This window comes from Chiloscyllium plagiosum, unplaced genomic scaffold, assembly GCF_037043375.1.
Source record: "Chiloscyllium plagiosum isolate Xiang-an unplaced genomic scaffold, Cpla_swu_hap1 HiC_scaffold_48, whole genome shotgun sequence".
Lineage (NCBI taxonomy): Eukaryota > Metazoa > Chordata > Chondrichthyes > Orectolobiformes > Hemiscylliidae > Chiloscyllium > Chiloscyllium plagiosum.
Genome location: NW_028270186.1, coordinates 17,306,380 through 17,318,825, shown reverse-complemented (window position 1 = coordinate 17,318,825; position 12,446 = coordinate 17,306,380). Strand labels below are relative to the sequence as shown.

The following is a 12,446-nucleotide window of genomic DNA, read 5'->3' as shown; positions in this document are numbered from 1 at the left end:
ACGGACCTGGGGGGAGGGGGGCCAAAACAAGGGAGGGAGGGCCAGGGAAGATGGGATGTATGTGTGTGTGAGAGAAGGTCCCTGGTAAAACAATTGACAGTTAACTGCCACCGCCCGGACCTTCAGCTTTTAGCCTGATTAAAGTCTCCCCTCTCGCAACGTGGATGTCTGACCTCCCCACCCAGGTACCCTGCACTCCCCCCCTCCTCCACCAACCAGCATTGGGACCGTGAAACAATGCCTCATCTCTGGCTAAATACAGGGATTGGACTCAGCTCTGTTATTGAACGTTATGAACTCCCTCTGAAGTTTACTGGCAGCAAGACATTCAAAGGCTTTTCTGAGTTCGGACGTCTCCAAACCTCAGACCCACTCAGTTTCGGTGACTGTGTGTGAGTCCTGGAAATTCAGGAGGGGAAAGCGAAGAAGATTTCCGTGTTTCTGGGTATTGACGGGAGTGGTCAAAAATGAATAGCTACTCTTTCCTCCTGTTCTGAAACAGTCACCGCTGGATTATAATTGCTTTTCAAACAAATCCACTCTGAAACTCAATGTTCCTAAAGCAGCAGCTCCTCCTCCCGCTACACGATCCGAGAGGATTCACTGTTAGGGGACGGGAAGAGGTAAGACAGACCCAATATTTTACAGGAGAGAGAGACACACACATCGCTTCGTGCTGACTATGCCAGCAGTGTCAGATCCTGATATCAGTTTGACATGGGGCTTTACTCTGCATCTAACCCCGTGCTGTCCCTGTCCTGGGGGTGTTTGATGGGGGACAGTGTAGAGAGAGTTTTACTCCGTCTCTAATCATGTTATGTCCCTGTCCTGGGAGTGTGTGATGGGGGAACAGTGTAGAGGGAGCTTTACTCTGCATCTAACCCCTTGCTGTCCCTGTCCTGGGAGTGTTTGATTGGGGGACAGAGTCGAGAGAGCTTTACTCTGTATCTAACCCTGTGCTGTCCCTGTCCTGGGAATGTTTGATGGGGACAGTGTAGAGGGAGCTTTACTCTGGATCTAACTCCATGCTGTCCCTGTCCTGGGAGTGTTTGATGGGGGGACAGTGTACAGGGAGCTTTACTCTGTATCTAACCCCGTGCTATCCCTGCCCTGGGAGTGTGTGATGGGGGACAGTGTCGAGAGAGCTTTACTCTGTATCTAACCCTGTGCTGTCCCTGTCCTGGGAGTGTTTGATGGGGGACAGTGTAGAGAGAGCTCTACTCTGTATCTAACCCTGTGCTGTCCCTGTCCTGGGGGTGTTTGATGCGGGACAGTGTAGAGAGAGCTTTACTCTGTATCTAACCCTGTGCTGTCCCTGTCTTGGGAGTGTTTGATGGGGGACTGTGTAGAGAGAGCTCTACTCTGTATCTAACCCTGTGCTGTCCCTGTCCTGGGGGTGTTTGATGCGGGACAGTGTAGAGAGAGCTTTACTCTGTATCTAACCCCGTGCTGTCCCTGTCCTGGGAGTGTTTGATGGGGGACAGTGTAGAGAGAGCTTTATTTTTAGTTTCAGAGTGTAGAAGGAGCCCTCCATGTGTTGGAATCTGTCTCTCTCCGCCTGAACAACCCTCACTTACAACTCACTGTGTCTGATGATAAAAAACAAACCTAACGTTATTCCCGGTGCCTGTGTGAGACTCCTGTATTTGTGATCACCCCAAGATGTATTCATCAGTAAGCCTGTTGCTGAGGAATCCAGTTTCATTCACTTGCCCTTTGCATTTTTCACGAGAAGTCGGGTCGGAATGCAACTTCCATGGATTACGGACAGCTTTCCCCCTCCCCGGATCCAAGTCGGCATGCGATCGGAAAGGAACTGGCTCTACCGGGTTTCTGTGGGAATGAATGAACTCAAGTGTCATTAAGTACACTGCGCATGCTTATATTGTTACGTACGCTGTAGAACTTAGCAGGAGCATCGACGCTGGTCGTTGAACAGCCAACTTCACAAGTGTTTGCTTCCCCAGATCTCTCGTTCTGAATCCTTTTGGCAGCATCACAACTCCAGTAGTCAAGATGTGAGAGATAGTCCTGTTCCCTTGTCTCTGATTTACTGACCAGCTCAGACTTCGAGTCACGGTCTGTTATCACCTGCAGTGCAGGGGTGTCGAGGAGATGATTGTTTGACTGTGCACATAGACACACACACACACCCACACATACTCTCACACACGGACACACACATTCACACACACACACTCACACAGACACACATACTCTCAGACACATACACACAGAAACACACACACACTTACTTCTGCCTTCAGTCCCACTGGGGCCCTCCTGTAGAGTTGAAAGTGACTTTGAGTATTTCAGTGCAGGTGTGTTGAGGGGATGATTGTTCGACTGTATACACACACACACACAGCGACAGAGACAGACAGACGCACACACACACGCAATACCCCAGGGTGTGGTCTCCCCTGTCCATTCCTGCTCCTGCATTCTAATCCTCTCGCCATGAAGGGCCCATTGGAAACCCCTCACCGCCCGCTGCTCCTCATGCCTCACCATGACTCCCCGTGATAACTTCCCAAAAGCACCTCAACCTCGGCCACTCCTTGAAACAGAAAGCTGTATCCCTTCTAATCTGCTGTTGACAATCGCTGTGTGGGAAAGTTTATTTTCTTTGGAAATAAAAGAGAATGTTGTGAAATACTCAGCTGCTCCGGGACTGTTTTTGGGGCCGGCAGGGGGGGGGGGAAGTGCTGGGAGTGAGGGAGCGAAACGGCTCTCTGTCAAAACTCTGGGACGTGGCAGCTGTTATGCAAATGCAAAGACTGGAGGAAAGGGAAGGAGGAAGAGCGACCCAGCATAGTAAGCTGGAAGGAGCAATTCATAAAGAAACCAGGAGCTGCCGCGGGCCATTCGGCCCATCAAACAAAGGGTGGAAGGAGAGATTCATGTAGAAACCAGGGGTTACCGTGGGCCATTCGGCCCATCAAACATAGGGTGGAAGGAGAGATTCATGTAGAAACCAGGGGTTACCGCGGGCCATTCGGCCCATCAAACATAGGGTGGAAGGAGAGATTCATGTAGAAACCAGGAGTTACCGCGGGCCATTCGGCCCATCAAACATAGGGTGGAAGGAGAGATTCATGTAGAAACCAGGGGTTACCGCGGGCCATTCGGCCCATCAAACAACGGGTGGAAGGACAGATTCATGTAGAAACCAGGCGTTACCGCGGGCCATTCGGCCCATCAAACAAAGGGTGGAAGGAGAGATTCATGTGGAAACCAGGCGTTACCGCGGGCCATTCGGCCCATCAAACAAAGGGTGGAAGGAGAGATTCATGTAGAAACCAGGGGTTACCGCGGGCCATTCGGCCCATCAAACAACGGGTGGAAGGAGAGATTCATGTAGAAACCAGGGGTTACCGCGGGCCATTCGGCCCATCAAACAACGGGTGGAAGGAGAGATTCATGTAGAAACCTTGAGCTACTGTGGGCCATTTGGTCCATCGAACCTGTTCCGCCATCACATCAACATTTTTGAAGCCCGTTGATGCCTTTGAAATTATGGGACGTATCCATCACTATTCGGTGACTTGGCTTCCAAGTGGGGGACAATTCCACAGGGTCACTGAAGAAAGGTTTCCCCCTCTCAGTCCTACCCTGTCTCCTCAGCCTGATGTTTCTCCTGGCTCTCGTCTCTTCCCCAGCCAGTGGAACCATGCTCTCTGCTTCTCCTCTGTGCAGCCCTGTTGGATTTCCAGACATTTCGATTACGTCTTCCAACCTGGAGTGAACGCGGGGCCCGATCTCAATCTGTGAGAAGGACAAATATATCCTCTGTACGTAAAACGGCCTGGATTACACCACTGCCACACGAGAGGGCAAAGGGGGTAGATTTTAAAATCTGAGAATCCAAGCAGCGAAAGCAGCCCCCCCGATAAGCTGGGTTTCTTTGCCCCTGGTCAGAGGAGGGACAGGGGAACATGACTAAGGCCACGAGGAGGGTGGGAAAAGGCGAGGAGAGGAACTTCACCCTTTACTGTAAAGGCTCAGTCACCGATGGATTTAGGAGGGAGTGGGAGAAACGTCCACCCGGGGTGGTGGGGGGCGGGGGGTGCGGTGGGAACCGGGAGTTCTCTGCCCTGGTAAGAGGGGAGAGAGAGAGAGAGAGATGGAAGTACACCTCACATTCTTGAAAAGACACAAGGCTACAGTATCCCACCCTCTTAGGGTTCGGGGGAGGGTGGGGGTCATATCGGTGAAAAATCACACAACACCAGGTTATAGTCCGACAGGTTTATTTGGAAGCACTAGCTTTCGGAGCGACGCTCCTTCATCAGAGAACTAGTGGGACAGGATTATCAGACTTATATCCGTGAGGAATCACCCAAAACCAGGTTATGGTCCCAACGAAGGGGCAGCGCTCTGAAAGCTGGTACTTTTTTTAATTTCAAAAATATTCTTTATTCATAACATTATTTGGATCTCTATTCAATTGCTCATGCCATTCTTGTGCACACATTACATTGCTTTACATACAGATATCGAAATTTATTTTTCCTACGTACAAGTCTGTACATTGACTTCTGCTGAGCCCAAATGACTGCATGGGCCCCCTGTCCTTCTTTAGGCAGGCAGACGTTACACGGTGGTCTTTCCCCACTGCCCCAAGCTTCAGCGCGTCCCTCAACACGTAGTCCTGGACCATGGAATGTGCCAGTCTGCAACACTCAGTCGGGGTCAACTCCTTCAGCTGGAAGATCAGCAGGTTTCGGACCGCCCAGAGAGCGTCCTTCACCGAGTTGATGATCCTCCAGGCGCAGTTGATGTTCGTCTCGGTGTGCGTCCAGGGGAACAGGCCGAAGAGCACGGAGTCCCGCGTCACGACGCTGCTCGGGACGAACCTGGACAGACACCACTGCATTCCTCTCCAGACTTCTTCTGCGTAGGCACATTCCAGAAGGAGGTGTGTGACAGTCTCGTCCCCCCCCCGCAGCCACTTCGAGGGCAGTGGGGGGGGGGGACGAGAGTCCGGGCGTGCATAAAGGGTCTCACAGGCAGAGCCCTTCTCACCACCAGCCAAGCCATGTCCGGCAGCTGGTACCTCCGGACAAACCTGGTGTTGCGTGACTTTTGTCACTTTGAGCAAACTCAGGGTGGGGAAGGGGGGGGTGAGGAGATGGGCTGAAGGGTCAACACTGCGAGCTTGTGTTTGAGGGTGGGGGAGGAGGGTGACCCTGAGCTAATTAGGCTTTTTTTTTTGGAAAAGAGGCATCTTTTTTTTTAAAAAAAGTGGCATCCATCAAACTCAATTGATGGATGGAGATGGAGGTGGAATCCTCCGCCCCCGTGCTGCGCCCCTGGGGGGAGTGGCCGCTCCGCCTCATCCCTCAGAGCGGCGTCTCCCGGCGCGGCAGGGAGATAGTTCCCTCCCTTGAACTGCAAAGTCAGGTTGAGGAGGGCAAAGTCATTGTGAAGCCCCGGGTTGCATTGCATTGCATTGCAATGAAGCGGTCTGCAGGCAGTCTGAGCCCAGACAGGGGCAGTTTCACTGTGAACAGCAACATGCAGGTAAGCTGCTGAGTTTGTGCCTCATTGCATTGACCTGTGCTGCCGTTCTCAGTCGTGTTGACCAGAGAGAGCTGTGGCTCGCCAGAGTTTGGGTGTTCCTGAGTTGTCAGACCTCAGCTTGCAAACTGCCCTCCCCTCCAAGTCAAGACTTGTACAGCTGAGAGGTGGACTGAGTTCAGTGAGCTTTGTTAATCTTCTAGAGTCAACCTTGCCTAACAAAACCTGGTTTGGTTTTGTAATTGCCAGAAACTAAATGACTTGTTGTTTGGTTGCATTTTAATCAGCCAGTGAGATTAATCTTTTGACCCATTTTAAAAAACTGCCCTGAGACTGCTTGTGGGGTGGGGAGGGGGGAGGTTGAGGCAAATAATTCGATCTTGAAAGGGTTCAGAAAAGATTTACAAGGATGTTGCCAGAGTTGGAGGGTTTGAGCTACAGGGAGAGGCTGAACAGGCTGGGGCTGTTTTCCCTGGAGCGTCGGAGGCTGAGGGGTGACCTTATAGAGGTTTACACAATTATGAGGGGCATGGATAGGGTAAATGGACTAAATTTTTTTAGATTAGATTACTTACAGTGTGGAAACAGGCCCTTCGGCCCAACACGTCCACACCGACCCTCCGGAGAGTAACCCACCAGACCCATTCTCCTACATTTACCCCTTCACCTAACACTACGGGCAATTTAGCATGGCCAATCCACCCTAACCTGCACATCTTTGGATTGTTGCGAGGAAACCCACGCAGACACTGGGAGAATGTGCAAACTCCACACAGACAGTTGCCTGAGGTGGGCAATTGAACCCGGGTCTCTGGCGCTGCGAGGCAGCTGTGCCAACCACCGTGCCAACTGAAGTCTTTTCCCTGGGGTCGGGGGGGTCGGGGGCATAGGTTTAGGGTGAGAGGGGAAAGATATAAAAGGGACCTAAGGGGCAACTTTTTCACGCAGAGGGTGGTACGTGTATGGAATGAGCTGCCAGAGGATGTGGTGGAGGCTGGTACAATTGCAACATTTAAGAGGCATTTGGATGGGTATATGAATAGGAAGGGTTTGGAGGGGTATGGGCCGGGTGCTGGCAGGTGGGACTAGATTGGGTTGGGATATCTGGGTCGGCATGGACGGGTTGGACCGAAGGGTCTGTTTCTGGGCTGTACATCTCCTGTGAGGACTCTAATTCAGATATAATTCAGGGAGGACTGGTTCATGAGAGAATAGGAAATGGAAACACTCAAGCTGGTTGGAGCTGTGGGCTTGATGTGGTTCTTATAGATTTAAGGATTTATTCATGCCGGGGGCAGTTCAGGGAAAGTCCACTGTTACCGGCACGTTGTTTAACAAGGCTTTGATGGGATTGGAGAGGCTCGACCAAGGCCGATGATGGGGTAGCGCGGTAGCTCAGTGGTTAGCACGGCTGCCTCACAACGCCAGGGACCTGGGTTCGATTCCAGCCTCAGGCAGGTCTGTGTGTGGAGTTTGCACATTCTCCCTGTGGGTTACCTCCGGGTGCTCTGGTTTCCTCCCACAGCACACAAAGATGTGCAGGTTTGGGTGGATCGGCCGTGGGAACCACAAGGTAGGGGTAAGTCTGGGAGGGATGCTGTTCGGAGAGTCGGTGTGGACTTGATGGACCGAATGGCCTGCTTCCACAGTGTTGGGATTGTATGATGTTTCCCCCTCATGGGATAGTCTACAATTAAAATTGGGGGGGAGAGAGGTGTAACATTTCAGGAGAAAGAGAGTGCGCCGTTTTGGATAAACAGAGTTAGAATTCACACAACATCAGGTTATAATCCAACAGGTTTATCTGGAAGCACTAGCTTTCAGAGCGCTGCTCCTTCATCAGGGAGCTGTGGAGCAGGACCATAAGACACAGAATTTATAGCAAAAGATCACAGTGTCACGCAACTGAAACGACAGATTGAACAAACCGAGCTCGCTGTGGAATCTTTCATCTTTCAGAATGGGTTGCAGGTTTCGGTTCATTAATGTGTAAATCCCAGAACTTGTTTCAAGTCACATTCTCGAGATGACTTAAGGTTTGATTTTTTAAAAGTGCCATCTCAGCTCGGTGCATTAAAGGGGTAAGGTTAGAGTCTGTCTGTATCCCAGTCTTGAGTCAGACTGGTTCTATTTCCAAAGGTCGGGATTTATCCACCGATTGACTGCCTGCAGATTGTGTGCTTTTGGAACAAAGTAAAATCTATCGGAATTACAATTCTACAAATGCAAATTCACCCCATAGATTCATGTGTGTGCGTGTCTGAGAGAGAGTGTGTGTATGAGACAGCGTCTGCATTAGCGTGAGTATGCTAAAGTGTGTGTGTATTTGGCTGTGTGTGTGTGCGCGCGCCCACATGCGCGCGAGAGAGAAAGTGTACAGGGCAGTGGGGTCACCTGTAGTGTGACATGACCCCAAGGTCCTGGTTGAGGCCATCCCCATGGTTACCAAACTTGGCCATCAGCCTCTGCTCGGCCCCTCCACGTTGTTGCCTGTCCCGAAGTCCGCCTGGGAGGGTGGTCACCCAAAGATCCGAGGCCGAATGTCCCTGACTGCTGAAGTGTGCCCCCGACTGGGAGGGAACACTGCTTTTCAAAAAGCGCACAACCTGCAGGCACTCAGTGTGGGCAGTCAATCCGTGGAACATTTGATAAATCCCGACTTTGGAAGTGGAACTAGTCTGCCTCAAGACCGGGATACGGACAGACTCGAACCTTTCACCTTTAATGCATTGTCTGAGTTGAGATGTCACATTTTTCTAATCAAACCTTAAGTTATCTCGAGAATGTGACTTGAAACAAGTTAAATGAACCGAAACCTGCAACCCATTCTGAAAGATGAAAGATTTCACAGCGAGCTCGGTTTGTCCAATCTATCGTTTCAGTTGCGTGACATTGTGATCTTTTGCTATAAATTCTGTGTCTTATGGTCCTGCTCCACAGCTCCCTGATGAAGGAGCAGTGCTCTGAAAGCTAGTGCTTCCAGATAAACCTGTTGGACTATAACCTGATGTTGTGTGATTTTTAACTTTGTCCATCCCAGTCCGACACCGGCATCTCCACATCATATTTTTGGATTAAGACCATTTTTTCTCTGAGATGCTTTTTTGGTTCATGGGAGGTTTTGAGGTGGGGCTATGGAGTATTTTTAAGGTGGGATGGATTCTGGATTGACAAGGAGTCAATAGTCATTGGGAGGGGAAGGGATTAGACAGACTTAAGGCTGTAATCAGATCAGCCACGATCTTAGTGAATGACTGCTGTTAGACTAGAGGGGCCAAATGGCCTGCTCTCGTGCCTACTTAAGATTAACGCTCTTCTGTGTGGACGGGGCGGTTAAGTAGGCATTTAGCACGCTTTCCTTCATCGCTCAGTCCTTTGAGTTGGGGTGTCACGTTGGGGTTGTACAGGACATTGGTGAGGCCTTGTCTGGAGCCCTGTGTCCAGTTCTGGCCACCTTGTTATAGGAAGGATATTATTAAACTGGAGGGGGCTCAGAAATGATTTATCAGGATGTTGCTGGAGGGTTTGAGTTATAAGGAGTGGGGGGGGGGGGCTGGGACTTGCTTCACTGGAGCGTAGGGGGTTGAGAGGTGACCTTACAGAGGTTTATAAAATCATGAAGGGGGCTTGGATAGGGTAGGGGTCATTTCCCGAGGACGGGGACTTCAAGAACAGGGGCTGTGTTTTTAAGATGAGGGGAGAATGACTTTAAAAAGAGCAGAGGAAGTGGCAGCTCCAACATTTAAACCAGATTTGGATCAGGACGTGAACAGGAAAGGTTTGGAGGGATATGACTCAGGGAACAGGGAAGTGGGACGGGTTTAGTTTGGGGATTATGGACTAGTTGGACCGAAGGGTCTGTTTCTGTGTGGTGTGTGACTCTAAGTTGGAGGGTGTGGGGGAATGACGGTCCACGCACACTAACCTTTCCGTCCTTCTCGGTATTCCCCCTGGAACATGAGCAGCTCTCTAACCCCCTCCCTCCACTTTCACGTCGATCATTCCGCTCAGGAATCTGTAGAACAGCTTTTCTTTGCTGTAAACACGTCGGGTTGACAGGGGACGATGGGAAAAACACCAATCTCCCGATCTCTCCACGAAATCTCTCGTGTTTAACCATGCAGTGTCGATTCCCGAGCCTGGACCTTTCAGGAAGTCCAACACTGCTCCTGAATCTGTCATCGTCCGCTGGGACCCACTGAGGTCCCTGCCGAATGTCCATCGCTCCTACTCAGGCCTCCAACTCTGCTTTCCTGCACCGCCTTGCCAAATACCCAGCCTGTCCCAAATCACGGACTCATACAGCCGGGAAACTGACCCTTCGGCCCAACCAGTCCCTGCTGACCCTAATCCCAAACTAAACTAGCCCCACCTGCCTGCTCCGGGCCCACATCCCTCCAAGTCTTTCCTGTTCATTCACTTATCCAAATGTCTTTTCAACGTTGCACCCCCCATCCTCAGGAAGTTCAGTTCACACGTGAACCATCCTCAGTGGAAAAGAAGTTGCCCCTCGTGTCTTTTTTTAAATCTCTCTCCGCTCACCTTAAAAATCTGCCCCCTAGTCTTGAAGCCCCCCCACCCCATCCGAGGGAAGTGACACCTGCCATTAACCCTATCTCTGCCCCCCCCATGATTTTATAAACTTCTATCAGGTCACCTCTCAACCTCCTACGCTCCAGTGTAAAAAGTCCCAGACTCTCCCTATAACATGAACCCTCCATTCCCAACAACATCCTGGTAAATCTCTTCCGAACCCTCTCCCAATTTAATAATATCCTTCCGATAACAGAGCGACAGGAACCGGACACAGTCCTTTAGAAGAGACCTCCCCAACGTCCTGTACAATCTCAACTCAAAGGTCTGAGGGGTGAAGGCAAGCCGTGCCAAACGCCGCCTTAACCACCCTGTCTATACATAACGCAAACGTTAAACTATGAGCTCGAAGGTGGTGATGAGTGAGCTAGCAGAGACACAGCAGGCTGAATGGCCTCCTGCCTTGCTGTGACTCTGGCCTGGCCCCTCTGGAAGAAATCCAGAGCCTCACTCTTATCTTCCTTTTGAGACCTGGGTGTGAATTCCCTTCCCTTGGCCAAACCGGTTTACAACCGATGCCCGAGGGTCAGAAACCTTCCAGCTGTCTCTAGTGGAACAGGGAGCTCGGGTTTCTGCTGCCGTCCAAGTGCCCAGGGAGGGTTCGGAAGGTCAGGAGCAGGAAGAGGCCATTGTGGCTCCAGTCGGGCCTACTCCACCATCGGCCTAAGTGGGGAGTGTCCTCTACCTTGTATCCCTGACATTGTTCACATTCCTTCACCTCTTCCCCACCTCATCCCATTACCATCCCCCTCCGCCCTGCCATCGCAGGGTCACGGTGGAACCTCACAGAGTTGACCTTAAGGCCAGTCGTGTCTGGTTTAATTTTCTGATATTTAGTTCGGACGACTATGACCAGGAAATGGGGCCTGTCGTGTAGGCCTCTCCGATCTCTGAAGAGCTCTGGCAGGGCCAACACCCATTGTCCCTTCGGGGAATCGGGAAAAGAGTACTCCCTTCCCGGAGTTTACAACACGCCAAACCACACCCCCCCTCCCTTTCCCGGTAAGGCCATTGGGTCCATCACAGCCGTACTGGCCAAGAGAGAGCCTCTCAGTCCTGTATTTCCATCCCCCTCAGCGAGTCCCCTCCAGTCAAAATCTGTGACAGTGCAGTGAGTGGGGACACTCTGTGACAGTGCAGCAGGGAGTGGGGGACGTGGAATGGGCTCTGTCTGATCCTGGCAGCTGGCATCCAGGTTAGGGGGAGAGGTGGGGGCTCCGGGGGTGAGGTGGCCTGCTAGCTCAGGGAGTTAGGATGGTCACACAGGGCTGAATGGCCTCCTTCAACCCAACATGAGGTCTCTGACTCTGTGAACCAGTACAGTGTCTATATCTGTGTCAATGTGTGAGAGACTGTGGGTCTGTCTGTGTGTGTGTACAACTGTGTGTGTGTGTCTCTGTGTTAGACTGTGTGCGTCTCTTTGTGTGCATCTGTGTCTGTTTTTATGTGTGTGTGTCTCTGTGTGTCTGTGTGTATCTCTGTGTGCAAGTGTGTGTCCTGTGTGTGTGAGAGAGACTGTGTCTGTGTGTGTGCCTCTCTGTGTCTGTCTGTGTGTGTGTGCCTCTCTGTGTCTGTCTGTGTGTGTGTGAGTCTCTGTGTCTGTGTGTGCGCGTCTCTGTCTCTGTGTCTGTGTAAACTTTGCCCTGCTGCGGGTTCACTGACCCTGCCCATATTGATCTGTCTATCTATCGGGGGTGGGAGGGGAGGGGGGAGTGGGAGCAGGGGGCTGGGTGCTTGTTAAATGTTGCCCCAGGGAGCAGTGAGGCTAACATTCAGTCTCCCTCACAAACAAGGAAACCTTGTGTCCCATGGCCCCTCCCTGTTTTTTTGGAGTCCACTAAAACTAGCCCCCTGGATACCTGTGTGGATTCAGAAACAGCAAACTGCATTTACATACCGCCTTTTAGCACCCTGCCCTCCCCCAACCCCTCCAAAGAACAATTGGTGCAAAAGTGTCACAGTGGAAGGGCCCAAAGATAAGATGGAGGTGCAGGATGAGGCCATTCAGCCCGTCGAGTCCACTCCGCCATTTGATAATAGAGTCATACCGCCCGGAAACCAACCCTTCCAGTCCGTGCTGAGGATGTTCCTGAACTACACGGGCCCCACCCACCTGCGCTTGGCCCATATCCCCCCCCGTTTGTTTGGAAAATCAGCTCCCGACGTTATGTTCCTCCTCCCCACTGTGAACAGAACTCCCCAGCACATGGGAAAGAAGGGTCTCTACACAACGTCCTTTAGAGTGAGCGAGCTGCTCCGAATCCCAGAATTCCAGGGCCATTATAAACGGGTCTCCCAGCACCACCCAGCATTCCAGACGTCATCTGGGA

The 12,446-nt window shown here is 51.5% G+C and overlaps 1 protein-coding gene across 1 annotated transcript in view; it reads left to right on the top strand.

Moving 5' to 3' along the window:
• The first annotated feature begins 5,412 nt into the window (after nucleotides 1-5,412).
• The window catches only part of LOC122548260 (uncharacterized), a 29,968-nt gene continuing 22,934 nt past the window's right edge, over nucleotides 5,413-12,446 (top strand). Inside the window, exon 1 of the mRNA XM_087984278.1 lies at nucleotides 5,413-5,526. Coding sequence (XP_087840404.1) covers nucleotides 5,461-5,526 — 66 coding nt within the window. The 5' untranslated portion in view covers nucleotides 5,413-5,460. The remainder of the gene's footprint in view (nucleotides 5,527-12,446) is intronic.